General features: G+C 45.6%; 2 protein-coding genes and 1 pseudogene across 5 annotated transcripts in view; 1 reads left to right on the top strand and 2 right to left on the bottom strand.

The window, feature by feature from the left end:
* Positions 1-1,400: 1,400 nt before the first annotated feature.
* On the top strand, positions 1,401-2,868 carry LOC105814657 (annotated as a pseudogene).
* A 4,823-nt stretch (positions 2,869-7,691) lies between these two features.
* Positions 7,692-15,862, bottom strand: RPL26L1 (ribosomal protein L26-like 1). 4 transcript variants are annotated; one of them, XM_012649717.1, is made up of 4 exons: positions 15,833-15,862; positions 15,251-15,423; positions 8,802-8,942; positions 7,692-8,055 (listed from the first exon to the last, which is right to left on the bottom strand). In XM_012649717.1, exons 2-4 carry the CDS (start codon positions 15,416-15,418, stop codon positions 7,927-7,929), a joined length of 438 nt encoding a protein of 145 aa, XP_012505171.1. In that variant the 5' UTR covers positions 15,419-15,423; positions 15,833-15,862; the 3' UTR covers positions 7,692-7,926. The 4 variants fall into 4 exon arrangements, with proteins under 4 accessions (XP_012505171.1, XP_012505173.1, XP_012505172.1 ...); XM_012649719.1 differs by having other exon boundaries at positions 15,837-15,859; XM_012649718.1 differs by lacking the exon at positions 15,833-15,862 and adding an exon at positions 15,722-15,780.
* A 5,619-nt stretch (positions 15,863-21,481) lies between these two features.
* Positions 21,482-23,626, bottom strand: part of ERGIC1 (endoplasmic reticulum-golgi intermediate compartment 1) — a 106,772-nt gene continuing 104,627 nt past the window's right edge. The window contains exon 10 of the mRNA XM_012649715.1: positions 21,482-23,435. Coding sequence (XP_012505169.1) covers positions 23,328-23,435 — 108 coding nt within the window. The 3' untranslated portion in view covers positions 21,482-23,327. The remainder of the gene's footprint in view (positions 23,436-23,626) is intronic.

Genomic DNA, 23,626 nt, shown 5'->3' with positions numbered 1-23,626 from the left:
CAGCATTTGTCCTTTTTATGACTGGCTTATTTCAATTAACATAATGTCCTCAAGGTTCATCCATGTTGTGCATGTGTCACAATTTCCTTCCATTTTCAGGGTGAATAGTATTCCACGTATATACCACATTTTGTTTATTCATTTATCCATCCTGGACATTTGGGTTGCTTCCAGTTTTTAGCAATTGTGAATTCTTTCCCATTTCTTAAATAAATGAAAACATTTTCTCTTAAATTGATCCCTTTAAGTAGAGTATCCAACCTTTGACACTTTCTAGGCAGCCCTTTTGAGAAGAAATGTCGGGAAGTGCAGGGCTGTAACTCTTCAGCACCAATTCTGTCTAAATCTGTCAGTTTCATCATCTGTGAAATGAGAAAAGTTAATATCTCAGTAGCATATTCGTGGGCTATTATTGGCCAATAGCACCCTCTATCAGTCAATCTGTCAAAAACATTTTATCCCACGTTCCAAATGAAAACTGTCCAGATTCAGTGACCCACCAAAGAAGAAATATTCTCTGCCCTCAAGGTGCTTAAAGTCTTCAGGGAATAAATCAGACTCTGAGCAGTGTGGTCCAAGGACCCCTGGGGAGTCCCTAAGATTCTCCCAGTAGGTCTTTTCTAACTGAATCAGTGTGAGGCTGAATTTTCTTTCTATACTTCATCCAAAACAGCATCACAACAGATTGAATGCAGAAGCATTATGAAAATTCATTTGTCTTGTAGTAAGCCAGACGTTAAAGAATTTTGCCAAAATGTAACACAATGTCACTCTTCTCACTACATTTTTTGTTTCTTTTGGAAAAGTTAGTTATTTTCCATAAAAATGTTACTTATGTTAACATGTTATGGGTTTATTATTGCTCTTTTTAAATGAATTTAGAATAAATATGTTAAAATTTTATGTTTTAATTTCTTTTTGTCTTATTTTATATTTTAGAGATGGGGTCTCACTGTGTTGCCCATTGCTGGTCTGGAACTCCTGAGTTCAAGCGATCCTCCTGCCTCAGCCTCCTGAGTAGCTGGGTGTACACACCACCACACCTAGCCTGTTTTAATTTCTAATGTGGCAAATATCAATAGCTATAACCCACATAAATACAAGATCCTTGGGTCCTCAATAATTTTTAAAAGTGTAAGCAGGTCTTGAGATTAAAAAGTTTGAGAAGTACTACTAGAGGAAAAACCTCAGAGGCAACCCTGGACAACAGCTGACTGAAGTCCTATGGTGAAACCAGCTGAGGAACTCCTCTTTCCTAAGCCCATCCCCTAAATAAGAACAGGCACGCAGAGTCACAAAGCTATGGAGTCATAAAGCTCCTTGTCACTAGAAGCAGCTTCTCGGCTCCTTCTTGAATATCTGTCTGGTTTGGCTCACCTGCCTCCACTCCGGTCTCCACCATGTCCGTCAGGGTGGCCCCAAAGTCCTACAAGTGGCCACCCCTGGCCCCTGGGCCTTCAGCAGTTGCTTGTACACAAATGGGCCCGGTGCCTGTATCGGCTCTCAAGCTTCTCCTGGGGGGGCAGCAGCAGCAGCTTCTGGGATGGCCTAGGCACTGGCATGTGTCTGGGTCGGGGCTATGCCAGGGCCAGGGGCATCACAGCCAGCATGGTGAACCAGAGCCTGCTGAGCCCTCTTAAGCTGAAGGCAGATTCCAACATCCAGGCCATGTGCACCCAGGAGAAGGAGCAGATCAAGACCCTTGACAAGTTTGTCTCCTTCATTGACACGGTGCAGTTCGTGGAGCAGTAAAACAGGACGCTAGCGACCAAGTGGAGCCTACTGAAACAGCAAAAGGCAGCTTGGAGCAACATGAACAACATGTTTGAGAGTTACATCAATGACCTTCTGTGGCGGCTGGACACACTGGGCCTGGGGAAGCTGAAGCTGGGGCGGAGTTTGGCACCATGCAGGGGCTGGTGTAAGACTTCAAGAATTAGTATGAGGATGAGCTCAACAAGCATACAGAGATGGAGAATGTATTTGCCCTTATCAAGAAGGATATGGACAAAGCTTACATGAACAAGGTAGAGCCAGAGTCTTGCTTGGAGGGGCTGATTGACGAGATCAACTTCCCCAGGCAGCTGTATGAAGAGGTGATCCATAAGCTGCAGTCCCACATCTCGGACACATCTGTGATCCTGTCCATGGACAACAGCTGCTTCCTGGACATGGACAGCATCGTCACCAAGGTTCAAGCCCAGAAGGAGGAGGTCGCCAACCCCAGGGCGGCTGAGGCTGAGAGCGTGTGCCCAATCAAGTATGAGGAGCTGCAGACACTGGCTGGGAAGCACAGGGAGACCTGCGGCTCATGAAGATGGAGATCTCCAACATGAACTGGAACGTCAGCTGGCTGCAGGCTGAGGACCTCAAAGGCCAGAGGGCTTCTCTGGAGGCCACCATTGAGGATGCCAAGCTGCCTGGGGAGCTGGCTGTTAAGGCCACCAATGCTGAGCTGGTGGAGCTGGAGGCCGCTCTGCAGGGAGCCAAGCAGGACATGGTGCAGCAGCTTTGCGAGTACCAGAAACTGATCAACATATAGCTGGCCCTGGACATCAAGATTGCCACCTACTGTAACCTTCTGGAGGGCAAGGAGAGCCAGCTGGAGTCTGGGATGCAGAAAATGAGTATCCACATGAAGACCACCAGTGGCTACTCAGGTGGGCCGGGCTTGGTTAGCCTGCATGGGCCTCACAAGCTCTGGCCTCGACTATGGCCTGAGCTCCCTCCAGCCCAGCTTTGGCTCTAGTGGGGGCTCTAGCTCCTCCAGCCGCACCAGCTGCTCCATAGCCAGCCATGGTGGTGAAGAAGATTCACACCTGCCATGGGAAGCTGGCGTCTGAGACCTCCGATGTCCTGCCCAAGTGAAGGGCCACTGCAACCCCTCCCAGCCTATCCCCTCCTGTGGCTGCCCCAGAGCTCATGGGGGAGGCAGCTGTGCAGGCGAGCGCAGGGAACAGGAAACTCGCCTGAGGCTCAGTCCTAGCCCTCAGCATACCCTTGGTGGGGGTGGGGGTAGTGCATGGGATACCACTCTTGGCCATGCCCTCAACTAAAACCCAATTAAATTGGTTTTCCAAAATTAAAGCCTCAGCCAGCTAGGGAGGAAAAATAAAGCTCCTTTCCAAGCTAATCTGGGGGCTTGGAAGTTACTGGAGAAGCTGATTCACTAGTCATCTGCTCGGTATAAGTGCATGGAAAGTGCACTGTGGACGGCCACCGCTGACGCAGCAGCCACCACTGCTGGAGTGACTGCCACGTGCCAGACGTTGAACTAGATGCTTTGAATTATCTGGTCTCCTTTAATGCTCACAATGCCTGATATGGATATTATTAAATTTACATATGAAAAAAGAAAGGCTCGGATTTGTAACTTGTCCAAAGTATAGCTGTTTTAATCCGAACCCAGCTCTTCATAGCTCCTGTTCTTCCGACTAATCTATGCTGTCTCCCCTAGTTCAAGTAATGTGTTAGCATAGGAAAAAACGAAATTGCACACAACTTTACAAGACAGAGATATTGACTGCATGAGACCTTTGAAAGTCTGTTCTAGAACTAGCTGCCCTCATGCTAGGATTAGGCTGGGATGTGGTCGATTTAGTTTTTTCTGATGGACAAAGAACATTTTATTTTATATCTGTGCATTTTTTTTATTTTTAAGGCTAGTCTCTGTGCATCTTTATGTTGTAATTATGGTGTTCAGGCAATGAATTAACCTTATATGGCCGTTTAAATTTGGACGACCTGCTTTTCTCTCAAAGACTTCTTCATGGATTGAACTTTCAATAAATATCCAGTTGTATGTGCATAGACTATTTCTGGAAGGATACAAAAGAAATTGGTGACAGTGACTACCTCTTGGAGAGAACTGAGTGATTGAGGGTCAAGGGGACAAGGAAACTTGTTTTTTACTGTTTACTTTCTTTTACCTTTTTATTTTGAACTGTATATAAATATTACTTATCTTTTTGGTATTTTTATTTATTTTTTCTTGATACATAATAGATGTACATATTTTTGAGGTAAATGTGATCATTTGATACATTCATATAATCAAGCAGGGCAATTTGCCTATCTATCACCTTAAATATTTATCTTTTCTTTTATAATTTTTATTTAATCTTTTTACTTTATTTTCTTTGTAGAAATATTTCTTTCCAAATCCCCACATTGCTTATATATTTATCTTTTCTTTTTGCTAGGAACAGTTGAATTGTTCTCTTAGCTATTTTGAAATGTACAATAGATTAATGTTAACAGGTATTACTTATCTTTAAACAAAAACTAAAAGAACAAAGACCCAAGTCAACACCAGATAGGACCTGCTTAAAGTCTGTGGCATCAGCAGAGGGTGGTGGACCCTCGGTTAGTAGAGTGCTGTGTGGTTCCTGGAATATTCGGTTACTTGCCTACCCAGCTCATATGGAAAGCTGTGCGGCTGAATGTCGCATGCCTGAGTGCAGTATGAAAGCACACGTTCAGAAGCAGTTATCTGAAGTTTAGAAGTTCGGCATCTTCGGCCTTTTTGTTATGACAGGAGGCCCGTTCGCCGTTCTGTGGCGAACGTTATCTTGCTCTTAGTCCGTAAACCTAGAGCTTGCTCTCGCTCTATAATCCTTTCTTTCTCTCCTCAATAAATCTCATTTCGTGCTTAAAAAAAAAAAAAAAAAAAAGTTTGGCATTTTCCCAAAATAGCACAAGAGGGCTCACTCAAGGGAATGGACATCTGCAAATTTGATGAAAAGGTCAGTCGGAAACTGTTTAATTCAGTCATTCTGGGAAACAAGCTAGTACTCTGGGACCTGAACCTTGATAGGCAGGCCCACCCGTCTGGCGTTCTCCAGTCCCTATTTTCTGCAGCTGCCAAAACACATCACTGCTGCCCTTAAACCCTCCCCTTCATTCAAGAAACAGCATTTGTCAGAACTCTCTGGAGAAAAACCTTTCCCTCTGCTCCTGTGAACAAACCCAGAGCCAATCTCCTCTAAAAGACAATAGTTATAATTTCCTGAGTGCTCTGTGCTTTCCGAACAGTATCTCAAGTGATAAGTCTGACAACCATATGAGGTAGGTACTAATTTTATCTCCATTTTATAAATGACAAAACTGAGGCCCAGAGAAGTTAAGCAATTTACCCAAAGTCACACAGCTAGGAACTGACAGACCTGGGATTAGAACTCAAATTAAGGCCAAGTTCCTATTCTTGATCATGCACTATTATTCACTTGGCTCAGCATAAACAGTCTGGTATGATTTGGATGCCTGTGGGAGGATTACAGCTCTCAAAGCTCTTATCTATCATTTGTATTGGAATAAGTTGCTGAAAACAAGCCAACTCTAATTCCTAGGAGAGATCATAATTTAAATTTACTGATGAAAGTTAATGGCTGGAGCCTAGAGCTCAGATCAGGTATCAGAATATACAGTAAGGAGCTATAAATTTAATCTAGTATGAAATCATCATGCAACTTTTGGAGTCCTAGAACATGTGTTGGTTGAGAATAAAGAAAAAACTCAAATTGGAAAATACAAACTACAGAATTTACTGGTTAACCTCAGCATGTTAATAATTACATAGCTGCTGTGTAGTGGGTACCTATTCTATTTTATATGCTGTGTATATACTTTACATTCGTCCTGATCGTTTTCCAGATTTACCCAGTTGTAAGAATTACACAAGGTCCATGTGAGAAATACACATATACATATCTCACTTTGGGCCCACTACATCACTGAATCTCTAGGCAAGAGGGTGCTGACTAATATTAGCAAGCACCCAAGAGCAGGTGAGGCTGGTGGACTGCTACTTCAGTTTTCACAACCTTGAAGATAAGCATTTCTGGCTTTTTACATATGTAGGAAAACAGAGGGAAATAAAAGTGACCCCCGGCCCCCAAGCAGGATTTGAATCCAAATATTTTTGGCTCCAAAAAGATTTGGAGCCAGGACAGTATCATTCTGTCTACCCTTAAACCAATGCCAACTCACAGAACACATCTTGAGTTCTGTAGGTTGTGATCTGATTGTTCGTGAAAAATCATTGCCTCTTTTGAGTGTAGAGTCAATGTCAGAATTGGAAATACAAGTGAACTGAACAATGTAGTGATATTAACATTTGTATAATCACAGCTTTCAAAGTATGCTCAGAAATATCCCATTTGATCTTGGCGTTTTATCTTTACATTTTTCATGAAATAGGAAGGCAGAGTAGGTATTATTATGTTTTACTATTGAGAAAATAGAAGGCCAGAGATGAGTAACTTGCTCAAAGCTTGATGTCCACCCAGTGGCAGAGCTGGGATTAGACCTTGATAGCTGGTGATGCTTTTCCCGCTAAGCAGCGTTCCTGCTGCAGACATGTAGGTCCTTGTCTGATCCACACAAACATCCGGACACTTATCAGACTCGAATAAAAGGCTGACAGAGTAAAGGAAGGAAAACCAGAGACAGCTGGCTAAAGTGGGAAGTGAATGACCTTTGATGTCATCAGGTCAAAGTTCAAATCTTGACTTCATCTCTTATGCCGCTTGTGATTTGGACTGTTAAGCTAAGTTCACTTTAGCAGTCCAAATGGAAAAAACCACCCTGATTCAATCAACATTTATAAAGAAAATCCAGGCCGGGCGCGGTGGCTCACGCCTGTAATCCTAGCTCTCTGGGAAGCTGAGACGGGCGGATTGTTTGAGCTCAGGAGTTCGAAACCAGCCTGAGCAAGAGCGAGACCCTGTCTCTACTAAAAATAGAAAGAAATTAATCAGACAACTAAAAATATATAGAAAAAATTAGCGGGCATGGTGGCACATGCCTGTAGTCCCAGCTACTCGGGAGGCTGAGGCAGGAGGATCGCTTGAGCCCAGGAGTTTGAGGTTGCTGTGAGCGAGGATGATGCCACGGCACTCTAGCCTGGGCAACACAGTGAGATTCTGTCTCAAAAAAAAAAAAAAAGAAAAAGAAAATCCAGTTGTGTCAGATAAGCTGTTACTGGAAAGACATAGAAGGCTATTTGATATACTTTAATCAATAAATTATTTTTCACAGGGGCAGGGGAAGATTTTAGATATGGCCCTGGATCTAAATCTTGAAGAATGAGCAGACAGACCTGAAACTCAGACGCGAAGTACAGGGGTGGAGCGGGTGGCATAGGGAGCAGCCAGCCCCCGGCTCCCCCTGATGCTGTGCAGGCACAGGGCTCTATGCAGCCAGGCAAAGCAGGTGGAATCTGTGGAGTCTCCCACGTTTTAAATGGTGAAATTTTTTTTAATTATAAAAATATAACGACAAACAAAATCTGTGAGTCAAATCTTGCCCACACACTTTTCTCAGCTCCAGAAGAGAAGGGCATTTGAGTCACATGGAAACAGCACTTGCAAAGTGAAGACCCTGGGAAGGGGAGCCTGGTGGGGGAGCCGCACGATTTGGTCTGGCTGGTGCATGAGCGAGAGAAAGCTGGGGAGACACAAGTCAGGAGGCCAGAGAACAGCGTCAGGCCTGAGAGACATGAGAGCAAAGCAGCACACACTGTGTGGGGCCCGTGAGTACGCACACCCCCGTATCAGGGACTGGAGCCCTGCCCTTTCCCCGCACCAGCACGAGGGGCCAGGCAGAGCAGGGCCTCTTGACTTCACCACTGCTATTTTGCTGCTCCACACATTAAACGCAATAAACATGAAAGACTGGCAAGGGGGAATAGGTAATAAGATGGATTTTATTTACAAACAATACAAATACTATTTGGAACTAGGAAACATTTTCAATTTTTATTCATAAAATTATTAATCAAAATTGCAAAAGCAGACTTACAGACTACAGGTCAACAACAAAACAGGAGGGAAATGGAATGTTCCAGAGATATTTTTGAACAGTTCCAAAGAAACACACACTAGGCTAAAAATCTACAGTTAAACCATGGTTGCACAAAGATTATATTCATTCCTGCATTTTCTCAATAAGTTCTTCCTTGTATTTGCCTTTTTCTTTTCCAACTTGTCGAGACTTGGCTTTGCGTTCAAGAATTTTTTTCCGATCTTTGTCCAGTTTTAGCCTGGTGATAACCACCTATTAGAAGAGAGAAAATAGGTCTTTATTTACTTATTTTGTAAGTGGAAAGGGCTCTTTTTTTTTTTTTTTTAAAGAGACAGGCTCTTGCTCTCTCACCCAGACTGGAGTACAGTGGTATGATCACAGATCACTGTAACTCTGAACTCCTGGGCTCAAATGATCTTCTCACATTAGCCTCCCGAGTAGCTGGAACTACAAGCACGCACCACCACACGTGGATAGTTTTTAATCTTTTTCTAGAGACAGTGGGGCAGGCGGTGTCTCGCTATGTTGCTCAGATTGGTCATGAATGGAAAGGGACTTATAACCAGAATCATCCTGTATGGTAAAGCTTCCCTTGGACAACAGCAGTTTGGGCTCCTTCTTCTGTTATCCAAACCTCCACCCCACCCCCCAACTCCTGAGGATCTCGGGAGAACAGTTACATAGTTTAGTGGTATCAAATTTCATTTGGGTTGGGAAAATTTGTTCATCATCCCTCGGCTAGCAAGATATTCTCTCTTTTCTATCTGAATATTATATAGTGGAGAAGTGCCACCAGTTTGAAGACAGAGCTATCACCAAGGATGGCAAAACAGACAAAGAGAGAATCTGGATCCTTGATGACATCATCAAGCCACCAAATCAATCGAGCCTGCCTGGCCTACCTCTGGAAGCCCTTATCTTGGCCACCCACGCAGGCAGTACCATAACAGTAATGCTACACTATATGGCTGCTACCACCACTTGGTTCTGGACCACACCTTGCTCGGGTGAATGCCCACGTGGACGGTTGTGCCATTAGCCTTCTCACGCTGCACCCGCTCAATGTAGATGACGTATTTCTTTCTGTACACCTGGACTACCTTGCCGATTTGCTGACCTTTGTAGTGTCCTCGAACCACCTAAGAAAAAAATATAAAAATATTTTCTACCCATTTATAATGCATGATCATGAGGAAGCTAATAATCATGAACCCTTAGGCTAAACACACAACTTTTTGTACAAAACCGTATTAATCCTGCTATCAAATGTCAGCTATTTTTTTTTTTTTTTTTTGAGACAGAGTCTTGCTCTGTCGGTCTTTCAGAGTGCAGTGGCATCATCATAGCTGCTGCAACCTCAAACTCTTGGGCTCAAGCAATCCTCTTGCCTCAGCCACTTAAGTACCTGGGACTACAGGTGTGCACCACTATACCTGGCTAATTTTTCTACTTTTAGTAGGGATGAGGTCTTGCTCTTGCCCAGGCTGATCTCAAACTCCTGAGCTCAAGCAATCCTCTCACCTTGGCCTTCCAGAGTGCTGGGACTATAGGCGTGAGCCACTGTGCCTGGTCTCAAATGTCAGCTATTTTTGTGGTATAAATTTGCATTGTGTTATACAAGGTCAGGTGGAAATTTTTCACCTGAATTTTCTCTCTTACATGAAGAACAAAAAAAATTCCTTGAATTAGGATGGTCATCACAGAAGTAGTCCTGAATTTAAAAAAAGTAATTATTTTCAATGACAATATAGAGAAGAATAGTTAAAGAAATTATACTGAGACTACCATGCAACCATTTAAAATACATGTCTTCAAAAAATACTTTATGACTTAGGAAAATGCTCAAGATAATGAGCTTAGAAAAAAATACTTGGGACCAGAAGTGTTTCAGATTTTAGAATATTTGCATTACCAGTTGAGCATCCTAAATCTAAAGATCTGAAATCCAAAATGTTCCAATGAGCATTTCCTTGGAGTATCATGTTGGTACTCAAAAAGTTCCGAATTTTAGAGCATTTCAGATTTTGGGATGCTCAACCTGTAGGTACACACGTTTCATATACACAGCATGTAACATGATGGGATGAAAATATTGATAATGGCTGCCATTAGGCAGGAGGCAGAATTACAGATGATTTCTAAAATTTATGTCCTTCTAAATTTTGAGATTTCTACAATTAATACAAATATTTTATCGTCAGGAAAAAAATCAAAAAATTAAATTAAAATCTTACGGACAGTTTCCCTGGACTAAAAATCTACTCTATTCAAAAACCAACTAGATTGTGGCTTCCCCAAAGGCAATAGCCTGTTAAATAGCAGGCACAATGTGACACTGATTAATAAGCTTAGAGGAAATAACAGATATAAAGAACTAGAGAATCCCAATACTCCTAAAATGTCTACCGAGGTTGTTCAGCTCATTTTCCAAGGCAATTTTTGATTGAAAAGACGACAGTCATGCCTCATTGAAAAATCTACCGTACTCCTCATGGCCAGAGACTCCCGGGACACACCTGGAAGTAGTCTATGAAAAACCCCCTGTTAACTAGCATCGAGACTGAAGAAAGATGTTAAAAAAAAACAAGTCCAAAGGAACAGAACAACCTACAGACCCGGTGAGGAGGGAGATGGGATAAAGCTAAATCAACTAGACTGGAAAGGTGAGGGTGAAGGAGCAAGGGTGATACTCAGAGCCTCGCCTGGGCAAGCGGATGGATGGATATGCCTTCGCAGAGGCAGGGAACACGGGGCAGTAAACAGATCTTAGGAGGAAACAGTTTAGTTTGGAACATGATGAATCTGAGGAATCTGGGGACATTCTAACAGAGAATTCCATATACAGCTGGAAGGCCAACCAAGCCAGCAAGAGATGTGGGAGTCATTCATGGATGCAATTTGAAGCCTCATTTTGCTCAAGGAGCTGGTAATATGAGAAAAGGGCAGAATACAGAAATATGAGAAAAACCAACATTTTGGAAGAGCTTATAAGAGGGTGATGTGGTCAGAAAGAACAAGAAACCGTGGGGGTGTGTGGTTACAGTAGCCAAGAGAAGAATGTCAAATGCTGTGGAACCATCAAATATAGGAAAGACAAAGTATTTAACAGATTTGACAACAAAGTGGTCACTAGTGGCTGTGGCTGGGATGCTTCCAGTGAAGTGGTGGAATGGAAGCCATTTACAGTAAGGCAAAGAATACCCTGGGGAGGTGAAGGTGAGAATAGAGTCCCAAGGAGCATGGTTCTGAAGAGTAGACAGTTGTTCGAGGGGGATATGAAATTGTGAAATTAAGGGAACTTTACTTACTTGAGACAGAGTCTCGCTCTGCTGCCACAGCCGCAGTGCAGTGGCATGATCATAGCTCACTGCAACCTCAAACTCCGGGGCTCAAGTGATCCTCCTGCCTCGGCCTCCCTAGTAACTGGGACTACAGGCATGCACCACCACGCCCCACTAATTTTTCTATTTTTTGTAGAGATGGGGTCTCGTTCTTGCTCAGGCTGGTCTCGAACTCCTGACCTCAAGCGACCCTCCCACCTCAGCCTCTCAGAGTGCTAGGATTACAAGCATGAGCCATTGTGCCCAGCCTTTTATTTTTAAAGAAAAGAAAACATGAATGTGTTTAAATGCTGATGGGCAGAAACAAGTATGGAGAAAGAGGGTAAAAGAACTATACGGAAAGGGGATAATGGAGAGAAAGATCTCCGAGAGGAGAGAGAGAGAACTGCAGTACACAGGGATAGACAGATCAAGTATAGACAAAAATAGGGACATCTCTTTTATTGCAACAGGGGAGAACAAGGACAAGAGAGGTAGAACTGCAGGTAAGTCAGTGGGTATGGAGCCAGGAGTTCAGAAAGTTCCTGGCTGATAGTTTTAATTTTCTCTGTAAAGTAAGAGGAACTGGCACCTACTTAGAGAAAGAGGAAGGTAAGTGAGATTCAGATCCCAAAAGAGAAGAGGCAGTTTTAACAAACCCAAGTGGGGCTATTTTTTTTTTTTTTTTGAGACAGAGTCTCACTCTGTTGCCAGAGTAGAGTGCCGTGGCGTCAGCCTAGCTCACAGCAACCTCAAACTCCTGGGCTCAAGCAATCCTACTGCCTCAGCCTCCCGAGGTAGGGGGGTAGGGGGTAGCTGGGACTACAGACATGTGCCACCATGCCCGGCTAATTTTTTCTATATAGATATTTAGTTGTCCAGATAATTTCTTTCTATTTTTTAGTAGAGACGGGGGTCTCACTCTTGCTCAGGCTGGTCTTGAACTCCTGACCTTGAGCGATCCACCCACCTCGGCCTCCCACAGTGCTAGGATTACAGGCGTGAGCCACCACGCCTGGCCCCAAGTGGGGCTATTTTATGCTCCTGGTGGAGAAGTGTTTATCCAGTATGGCCTTTGAAGGAAGCAATTCATACCTCTTGGGCATTCAAAAATGGCAGCTCTTTCTCCCTTACCCTCCTTTATCTCATCTTCCACCATCTACTCAATAATTTTTTCGTTCGTTCAACAAATATTGACTGAACCCCACCCCCACTAAGTGCCAGGCTCTGCACTGAGGTTAGGCAACAAGTACAAGACAAGCTCTCTGGCCTCGTAGAGCTTAGTCTGATGGCTAGTAAGCAGTCAACAAGTAAATATACAAATATACGATCACTAACTGGCACAGGGCACATGGCAACTTATTGGGATGATAAAAATAGTTTCTGTCATAATGAGGGCAATAGCAACCTGACTTTATATCTGCCAAAACCGACCTGTGTATTTTGTTGTATGTAAATTATAGTTCAGTTAAAAATACAATGATCTCAGGCCAGGCGCGGTGGCTCACGCCTGTAATCCTAGCACTCTGGGAGGCCGAAGCGGGAGGATCGTTTGAGCTCAGGAGTTCGAGACCAGCCTGAGCAAGAGCGAGACTCCGTCTCTACTAAAAAGAGAAAGAAATTACTCGGACAACTAAAAATATATAGAAAAAACTAGCCGGGCATGGTGGCGCATGCCTGTAGTCCCAGCTACTCGGGAGGCTGAGGCAGTAGGATCACTTGAGCCCAGGAGTGTGAGGTTGCTGTGAGCTAGGATGACGCCACGGCACTCACTCTAGCCCGGGCAACAGAGAAAAAAAAAAAAAAAAATACAATGATCTCAAATTATGTTCATTGCTATGAAGATAAAGGATACTATGCTATAATATTGATTAAAGGACCTGGGAAGGCTTCTCTGAGGACCTGACATTTAAGATAAAACCTGAAAAATAGGCATTAGCCAGGTACAAGGGAGAAGAAAGGGAACTCCAGTCAGAGGGAACATTCTGGGGAAGGAACCAGAGAGAGAAAAGATCAAGGTATATTTAAAGACCTGAGAAGGCCAGTGTGGCTGAAGTGTACAGCATGTGGGGTTAGTAGGAGGAGATGAGGTTGGAGAAGTAGACTAGGATTAGATCACACAGGACTTTGTAATCAATGATTTTAGGTTTTACAAACACATCAAGCACCATTGGTAGGTTTTTAGTAGAACCTGATTTGCAAATAAAACCACTCTGTGGAGAATGGACAAGGGTAACAGTGGAAGCTGGATGCTGCCTTGAACTGAATTGGAAGTAGGTTCAAGACTTACTATGGAGGTAGAATCAACAAGGCTTTGTTTGTGGTAGATTAGAAGGGGGAGTGAAGCAGAGTTATTAAAGATAATGTAAAGGTTTATGGCATATGCAACTCAGAAATGTGGAAGATGGGAGGAGAATCAGATACTGGAGACAGTGGGAGTGTTGGGATCAACAGTACTCTTGGGTAAGAATCTTGAGGTGTCAATGAGACATCTAAATAGAGATGTTCAACAGGTAGACTCAGGTCTGTGCTCAGGAAAGTGGTTGGACTGGGATATAAAAGAGGGAGTTGTTAGCATACAACAGGCATTTAAACCTCTGAGAATAGACACTACCTATTGGTGATCTCAGCCAAAGGAATTTATATAACGTAGCGGGGACAGGGATCAGACTGAAGAGTGTCCATGAATAAATGGAGGTGAAGAAGTGTAGGCAACTCTTAAGGAGCTTGGCTCTGAATAGGGAACAGGAAGTAGTAGGTGGAAGGAAATTAACCCAAATTTTCCAGTTCTCTTTGAAAATCCAAGAATCTGACAACGATGAGCCTGCATTTCCCCATGACAGCAGCAGGCTAAAAGTACATGATTATCTCCTTTAAAAGCGGCATGAACGTTCCAGTTTGCCACTTTCTTATCAGCTCACTTCCCTTACTTAATTTGCCTACCTTGCCTCTATAGATATCTGCAATTCCCCCATTCTAGAACATTCTGATGGGAAAGATCCAACAAAGAAGAGGTTGAAATTGTTGATCAAACCTCTGAACTACTCTTTCCACTCAATTCCTGTCACACTCTGAGCCTAACTCATCCCCTGCTTCAAATCTTTCCCTCAACACGTCCCTTAAATCTTCGAAGAGTCCCAGTGTCTCAGATGATACACCAAACTTCATCGCCTTATCTCAACTCATTCTCTAAAACAATGGTTCTCAACTGGGGGAGGGAGAGTTGATTTTGATCACCAGGTGACATATGGTAATATCTGCAAATATTTTTGCTTGTCACAACCATGAAGTGGGAGTTGGGGGGAGTGCTAATGGCATCTAGTAGGGAGAGGCCAAGCATGTTGCTAAACATTCCACAACGCACAGGACAGCTCCTTCACAATTATTCGGTCCAGAATGTTAATGGTGCTGAGGTTGGGAAACCCTGCTCTAAACTGTGAGCCCCATGAGAGCAAGGTCCTCTGTGTCAGTCTTGTTCACTGCTAGTGTCTAGAACGATGTCTGGTAAGTGAGCAATAAATATTTCTTCAAGCAAGTGAATCTAGTCCTTGCTTTTTTCACTTACACCCAAGTCCCTTCCCTCTCCCACACATCCTAAGCTCCAGTCACAGAAAACAGAGGGCTGTCACTTTCTCACATGGGCCCTACTTTCATAATTTTGAACCTCTGATTTGCTGCCAAATCCAGTACCATCACATGCCCAGCTCCCCAAAATCCCTATCCATCAACTCCACTAAATAAAGATGCTAAAACACTACTCTCACTGTTACACTTTCCTTTGCAAAGTCTGGTTGAAAGAGGCACCCTGAACAATACTTGGCAAGCTAGCAGCCACGGAGCTAAATCAAAAGCTGATCTTTGCTTGGCTGGCGTACTACATACGCATACATATACACAGTCTTTACCACTGCAGTTAAAGTGAATACTCTGAAGCAGTGCAGGCACCCTCCGGTGGCTCTGGACCCCGTCTCCAGCCTAACACACCTGACAAAGGTCACACTACTTGCCAGGGTGCTGAGGCATTTAAGTCTGTGACTCTTCCACCACCAAGTACACGCCACGTTCTCAGGCAAAGGCGGTGCCTCAGCACCACGATACTGGTCATCTAGAGCACGAGGAAGACGCACCTGGACTTCATCGTCCTTGCGGATGGGCATGGAGCGAACATTGTACTTCTGCCGTAGCTCCTTGGAGAGCGGGGACGACATGATCTTCCTGCGCACGTGCGAGGGGGCATTAAAGTGGCGTTTGCGGTTTTTGCTTCGGTCCGAAGTCACGAAGGGATTGAACTTCATGGTGACTGCAAAGAACGGGAGAGGAGTGAAGGGGGGCGCTCAGTGGGGTACAGGGGCCCATTCTCCATCCAAGACACTCCTCCCCATCCCTGTGCAAATGCTCTATAGAGAAAAGTGGCCCCGGAAGAAGGCGACTGAGGGGGGATGGGGCACGCGAGTGGCCTGAGTGTTACATAGATAAGATGTGCGCGGGCAGCGCATGCCTGACCAAAGGGGTCGTAGGGAGAAGGCGGCCCTAGGTCTTTGAGGCCGAGAGAGGAATGTTCGGGCTGGAGAAGAATGGACAGGTGAGGGTTCACGCACAGAGCGCTGGGATGCCGCGTGGCTCCGCGACACAGGAAGGAAAGGTCCCAGGAGGTCGGCGCGGGGGGGGGGGGGTCTTCAGAGTCCGCGAAAATGATAGCTCCTGCTCACCTACTTGGCGCCGCACGGACTCGGGCAGCGAGCGCGCAGGACCGGAAGTAGGTGTCTTGCCGCGCAAGCGCAGAAAGATACCGGTGACCCATTCCCGTCGGAACGAAGCAGAATGGCGCCCCCTGCGGCTTGGGGTGGGATCGCAGCGCCTTGTTCCTGGGGGCCCTGGGAGCGCTAGGCTGCGCCATGCTGGGAAACCGGAAGAGCTGGCGCCTCTGAGGATAAGGGCCTCCTTTTGTAGGGTTTGCAGTAGAGGCTTATTGGCGTTCTTTTAATAGGCACACTGTCCGTGATTTTAGTAGGGTGTCTCATAGGGTTGTTATGAAGATTAAATGAGTTAATCCTTTTAGAGGGTTTAGAACATGCCTGGCACATAGCACTCGATTACAGTCGCCCATTACTCCTAACAAAAGGGAAGGCTTCTGTGGGGCTTGCTCCAGGACAGTGCTAAGGCCGGCCTCGCATTTACCAGAGTCTTCACACTCAGGCTTTTATTATCAGTTCCCGATGACGCAAACTGTAAGCCTTCTGTGTTTGATATAAACACGTGCAATGCGCCACGCTGGCTAGAGCTTGGGGCGTGCCACCCCCATGCTCTGAACTCGCCCTGGGACTCTTCCGCCGCCGAGGAAAGCCGGTGGGCCTGTGGCCGCCGCCCCGCCCACTCCGGCCCCCCTACCCACCCGTTGGCTAGTCAGGCTGAGACACCCTGCGGACCCTGGATATGGAAGGTCTTGGGTCCCCGCTGCGCAGTGCGGGAGGCACTAACCACGTGAGAGGTCCCCTCCTTGGGCATTGTGGCGTCGGGGAGGGAAGGAAAGGGCCCTGAGCCTTTGCTCTGTCTTCAAGTTAGGGGCCCAAGGGGCTGATTCTGTGCAGGGTATTACTCGTTCATTAGCTCCAGCCCTCCCTTTCATTCATTCATTCCGTATCTGTTGAAGGCCTACTTTGTGCCAGATGCCGGATATGAGTTTGGAATGCTCAGTTAACACGTGGGGCTGGTCTTTTTCTCTGTATGGAAAAAACAAAAGAAAACAAAACTAAAACACATGGGGACCCTGAAACTCAGGGAGTTTTCTTCCCCAAAGTCTAATAGCCAGACTCAGGCAGGTCCCATGCTGTCTCCTAGTTTATTAGTGTTCCTTGACACGTGGTGTGGTGGGGTAATTGTTAAACACCAGCACCTACCAATACTCAGGATCAACCAGCGCTTCTGGGTTGATCCTGGACCTTCTGGGCCCTATTTTAGGTTTTATTGCAGACCCTCTGCAGTCAGTGTTGGAGACCTTTGGAGGATGGCCATAGCCGGGCTGTTTGCAGAAGCTCCGGCAGTAGAGCAAGCAGAGTCAAAGCTGTTGAGGCGATAGCAACTGAAAGGCCACCCAGTTGTGAGTGTGCCCAGGCTCCAGGGGTAAGGAGGGTGGGGGCAGTCCTAAGAAAGGAAGTCGTTTCCCATCAGCAACCCAGGAGCAGATGCTGGCATGACTGGGTACACGCAGAAGAGGTCAGAGGGCCTCCTCAGAGCAGTCCTTACAGTGCTCATCAGAGCCGTCCCCCACCTCCCTTAAGGAGTTCATTCATTCATTCATTCATTCACTCACTGGCTGTCTGTTCATTTACTCATGTCTCTATCACACATTCATTTATTGTCATACACCTCTGTTCATTTGCACGTTCATTCATTCGCTCATTAATTTATTATGGAGCCAGGTACAGGGCTTGCTTAAAGAGATCTGGGGAGGAGTGACATCAGGTCCCTAATCAAGAAGTACAGAGCTGCACTGGCAAAGGAAAGCCATGTGAAGACAGATCTCGAGAACCCAAGATAGTCAGAGAGTATCCGTGGTCAACCAGGCCAAGGGAGGCATTTCTTTACCTGTTGTGTGGCTCAGTAAAATTATTATAAAACAGGCACAATGACATCATTAGGTAAGATGGCAAGAGCCTGAGGCTCTCATTCTAATGACTGAGTGGGACTGGCTATGTTGCCTCATGTCCACCCTTGGAAACACACACAGGGACTGGTTTAGAAGCCCCAGCACCTCACACAGAGGAAATATCCAGTGAATGTTTTTATTTCTCTGAGGCAATGGGCTGCATGGTGGAGAAGTACATGAGCAGGCACCCGACCTGTCTGGGTTTGCATCTCCACCAGTTACTGTCTCTGTGGCTTTGGATAAGATATTCCTCTTGGTCACTCACTTTTCTTATCTGAAAAATGGAAATAAGGACAGTACTTACTGCATTGGTTTGGTATCAGGAGTAAATGAACCCTTAGCTCAATGCTTGGCACAGAGTAAGAACTTAATAAATGGTAGAAATGTATTCATTAAATGAATAATAATGGCTAATCTTAATAGGCTGAGCATTTGCTGTCAGGCATTGTGTTTACCTCATTTCATCTGTTAACCCTCTGAACTGCCCTTTCACAGTCGACAATGGAGGCTCTGAGTGAGATGGGAGAAAGGATTTAGATGCTCAATACGGTTATTATTTATCTTGTAGACAATAAAGATAATAAAGAGATCCATATATATTAACCTAAGAAGATGTCTACTAAGTGAGGAAAAAAATAAACTACAAAATAATAGGAACACTTTGTTTATGGAAATGCATCATTAAAATGGGATCACTAAATGATCACCTCTGGTGGGATTATGGGTGACTCTAATTATTCCCTTTTTATTTTTTATAATTTTCTTCCAGTAGGCTTATGTGCATGTATTATTTGGGTAATTAAAATGACATTTTAAGGGTTTTTAAACTTTTAAGAAGGCCACCCCTGCCAAATGTTCAATTTAGATTGTCTCTGCAGGTTGTTTTAAAGGAAAAATGAAAACAAAAACAAACCAAAGCACTTCCTGCTCTGACCACTTCCACTTCCAGTTTTTCCTTTTGACACAGCTAAGATGATCTTAGGACGGAGGCAGAACCATACAATTCTTTGTAACTCTGGATTCAGGCAGACCTGGGTTTGAATTCCAACTGCACCACCTGTGTGACCAGGACAAGTTACTAAGTCTCTTTGTTTCTTCCTTACTAAAAAGGAAATATACCCACTTCTAAGAAAGATAAGGCTTCAAGAGCAATCACTCTGTGCCTGGCATGCAGTGTGACCAATGACTGGTCTGAACAAAGCACATGACCTCAGCACTACGTAACAGGAAACAACTGCTGGGGAGGGAAAAGGGTCTTCAGTGAATGTTCTCTTCCACACGTGCCCCCCTTATGTTCCTGGATCTACCTGCTGCAGCAGCTAATGAACCTTCTGGATCAGCAGTCCCCAATCATTTTGGCACCAGGGACCAGTTCCATGGAAGACAATTTTTCCGTGGACCGGGGTGGGGAGGATGGTTTCGGGATGATTCAAGCGCATTACATTTATTGTGCAGTCAAATGTCTCTGCTAATGATGATCTGTATTTACAGGTGCTCCCCAGCGCTAGCAGCACCGCCTCAGCTCCGCCTCAGATCATCAGAGATTAAATTGTCATAAGGAGCACACAACCTAGATCCCTTGCATGCTCAGTTTATGGCAGGGTTCGAGCTCCTATGAGAATCTAATGCCACCACTGATCTGACAGGAGACGGAGCTCAGGCAGTGATGCGAGTGATGGGGAGAGGCTGTAAATACAGATGAAGCTTCCACAGCTCACTCACTGCTCACCTGCTGTGCGGCCCAGTTCCTAACAGGCCACAAATCCATACTGGTTCATGACCCGGAGGTTGGGGACCACAGTTCTGGATTAAGACCCAGTTTCTTAAGAAGAGAATGGAACCTTCAGTGGCCTGCCACATTATTTCTGGCAAGAATAAAAAAATTATTTGTAACATATAGTAGTAAAAACTAACCACAGTTACCATTTATGAGCCCTATTGCTGTACCCCACTGCTTCCCAGGCTTCACCTGCTCTGTGATACCCACCTAAATCCAGGCAGTGTGGGCTGCGGCGCTTGAGCTTCTTTCCTCATGAAGCACCTTTTGAAGAACATCTCATCTGCAGCACCTCCCCAGGAGAAGCCATTTCTGCCTGGACCACCACAGCTCCCAATCTGTCATCCCCCCTTCTATGGGCTTGCTCCGTAATTCTGATTTAGCAATCCTCTTATGGGAAACCACTGCAATTCACATTTGGTTAGATAATTGGAAAAGTTCATTGAAAGGAGAAATCGTAAAAATGACATCCATCCCTTAAATGTTGTATGTCAACTCAAAACACATTTGCCATTTTTTTTTTTTTTTGACACAGGGTCTCGCTCTGTTGCCCAGGCTAGAGTGCAGTGGCATTATCATAGCTCACTGCAACCTCAAACTCCTTGGCTCAAGGAATTATCTTACCTCAGTCTCCCGAGTAGCTGGGACTATAGGCATGTGCCACCACACCTGGCTAATTTTTGTAGTTTTTGTAGAGATGGGATCTTGCTGTGTTGCTCAGGCTGGTCTCGAACTCCTGGCTTCAAGCAATGCTCCGACCTCAACTTCCCAAAGTGCTGGGATTACAGGTGTGTGCCATCATGCCCAGCCACATTTGCCAGTCTTTTGACCCTGAGCCAAGGCTTTTCCACTGAGAAACCTCTTTTAGAGTTCTCCTTCATTTTCCTTACATAAACCAACTGAAGAGTTCCAGTTTTTGGTTTCTTTAATTCAATGTGGAGTGAGACCTTGGACACTTTCAGTGTAAATGCAGGATCCTCAAGGACCCCCCCCCCCCCCCCCAATCTTTTACAGTAGTCTTGACCACATCTAACTCAGTGGCATTTTGAGGATGGGGTGACAGCTCACCTTTATCAAGTCTCTCCAAAACATTCAGCTTAGTTTTACTAGGTTCATATTTCGATCCTATTTCATTGGTTTAATAGTTCACTAAATCACATCATGACCGTATAGAGCACAGCTGGCATGAACAGGTTTGGGAACACATAACCCAAGCATCAGGATATAAGAGAGCGAGCACGGGCAGGACCGATGAAGGATTTCTTGCAGACCGATGCCGCTCACGTCCGTCCCGGTGTGCCTGCCCGTGTTAGTGCTGTTCTGATGAAGGCCTGGAAGACTGGAGGACGGGAAGGACCCATGGAAGCTGGTGATTGAGCTCAAGTTGAAAAAGAAGTGCCAGGTCCTTTGAAATCAAGAATTTATGAATTACCTTTCATTTACAGAGCCCTTGGCTCAAAGCTGTGTAAGAACGTTATCCCTGTCCTCGAGCAGATTATATTTGGGAGTACCCACATGGAATGATCACCATTTTTGAAAATTGACCATGTTCCAGGAATAAACATTTCCCTTACATACATGATCTCATTCTGATATAATTTCTTTGCACATATTATAGACTCTATTTCCACAAAAGCCTCGTGAGGTAGTTTTATTACTATCTCCATTTTCGCAGAAGGAAACTGAGGCACTGAGAGGTTAAGGATGCAGACTGAGGCCACACAGCTAGAAAGTGGCAGATCCAAGAACGTTCTGCAGGGATTCAATAAAGGAAGGGCTTAATCCAAGAGGCCTTGACTTTCTGATCATCTTCACAGATCTTCTTTCCAACATGTCCATCCTCTCTTCTTCGCAATTAAATTCCAGTCTGGCTGTGATTCCAGACTCTGAGCTACCCAGCCACAATCAAGGTAGAAAGAATCACACAGCGATATATCTGAAAATCAGCCTTTTAATCTATTTGAACCTAGTAAGTGGGGAAAGAACTAAAACATTTTTTTCCCTTGAGATTTTGCTTATAAGAATAACAGGTCAGAGGTGTCTCTTCCATAGGAAATTGACATCCCCTATGTTCTTAGATTTCTTTAAAAAAATGCATAAAAGTAGAATTTTAACTCATGTGCATGCCACACATTTCCCGCCCCCACCCCACCCTGCCTCACCCCCTACAGGCACACGTATTCACACACCAAAGGGGCTCCTCTCTGTAACGGGAACAGAATGTAAAAAAAAAAAATTCATCCAAGTGGCCACAGATATCAGAAATAACCAAATGCATTTACACTCACATCAGTCAACTCATATGCAAAAGGAGCTTTTCTAATTGGAATCCAGAACCAAAATTACAAATGGCAAGGACTTGAGTTATCCATATAGATAATTTAAAAAATCCTTCCACTGGACACTCCCCTTCATTACAAAAGTATGCAAACAATCTTGATATAAATGGAAAACAGACGGGTGGCTCTCTCCCTGGACAAGAGGGCATAGCTAAAATTCCCCCAGTGGAATTTGTGCCTGGACCGTTGCCTCTCCCTTTCAGGACAAAAGGGGAAGGATGAAGGGGGGCAGCAGGATAAGGACCCCCTCAGGGCCTATGGGGAGACACTGGAGCTGCCCCAGGGGCCTGACCATGTTGGTGTGTGGCCAGCCAATGGGAGAGCTCAGTGGCAAGTGGGCCATAACCGGGCTGCAGAGAGGTCCAAGTGCTCTGCACCCCTCGGGAACCCAGAAGGTGGAGGTCCAAAGACAGGAGAAGGGCTGGCCTGCTTTGCGTCCCTGACCTAAGGCCTTGGGACCAACAGCAGCTGTCTGGGAGAAGCTGCATGAGTATTTTAGGGTTGCAAGGAAGGATGCTTTCCATCTGGACATAAGTGCACGAGCCATGTCTATCTGGTCCTCAAAGGATGACTTCCCAGTCACACAACCCCCACCCCTTGCCACCGCAGATCCCAACAGAGCGGTGGGGGGGTCTTGGCAGTAGGAACCAGCCCCTCCACCAAGAAATGCTGTTGCCACACAGCACAGGGGCCGAGGCACATTGGTGGGGGGTTCAGAGGAAAAGAAGAGAAGAAGGGGAATCTGACCTGCCTTGTGACTGGTGGGCAGCTTTAAGTCTCTACCACTGCTGCCAAACAACTGGGCATCTGCCTCTCTGAAGAACAAGAGAGGGATGGGGCAAAGGACTTGAGGCCTGGGCTCTAGGTTGGGCAGAAAGGGATGGGGCAGGAGTAGGGTTTCCACTCTATACTGTAAAATCTTAGGGGCTTGTCAGGGAAGTACCATCCTTCGTTGAAGGCACCAGGTGGGAGTACCTTCGGGCAGCCTAGTTCTAAAGCTGAGAGCCCAGGTCTGGGGCAGGTAGGCTGCCCAGGGAAGAAACCAAGTGACTAATGTGTCCAAATGGTGGGGCCCGCGAGATTGTCAAAGCCTGGCTGAGAGCTGGCTGATGTGGATTCTGGGCTGTTCCCCTGTGAGGGAAGAGACTGCAGCCCTCCCAGAAGGGGTCCCCAATATCCCTGGAGTCCTTCTTGCCTGACTGTAGCCTTAGGGCTCCCCAGGGAAAGGGGAACCACAACTTCGGGCGGTACAAGTTGTCTAAAACATGGGGAAAAGAGGTAGCTGCGAAACCTTGAGCCACCCTCTACCTTCCCCCCACCTCCCAAACGTTCTTTGGGACACAGCCAGATTCCGGGCCAGACTGAGGGCAAAAGGAGACAGGGTGCTGGAGGTGGGGCTGGCGGCCCTCCTCGGGACCTTGGCCGCTGGGCCGGGCGCAACGTCAGTGCATCTTGCCCAGCTGGATCTTCTTCCAGGCCTCCGAGGCTGTGAAGATGCATGAGTCCAGAATGCCGGCGACAGTGAAGGTCCCGCCAATGATGGCACAGATCTGAAAGAGGTGCGGTGGGGAGGAGGCGTCAGTGCTGGAGGGGGCACCAGGCTCCCTCCCAAATCACGAGATGATGAGCTCTGCAAGTGCACACACTGCCCCACTGTGCCCGTTATGCTGACCACGTGGTCACCAACAGGGTCTGGAACATACTCAGGGTGCAAAGAAAACCATTTGTTAGATGATAAATT

The sequence above is a fragment of the Propithecus coquereli genome, unplaced genomic scaffold (genome assembly GCF_000956105.1).
Source record: "Propithecus coquereli isolate 6110/MARCELLA unplaced genomic scaffold, Pcoq_1.0 Scaffold301, whole genome shotgun sequence".
NCBI classification, from domain to species: Eukaryota; Metazoa; Chordata; class Mammalia; order Primates; family Indriidae; genus Propithecus; species Propithecus coquereli.
This window is presented reverse-complemented; position numbering and strand designations above follow the sequence as displayed.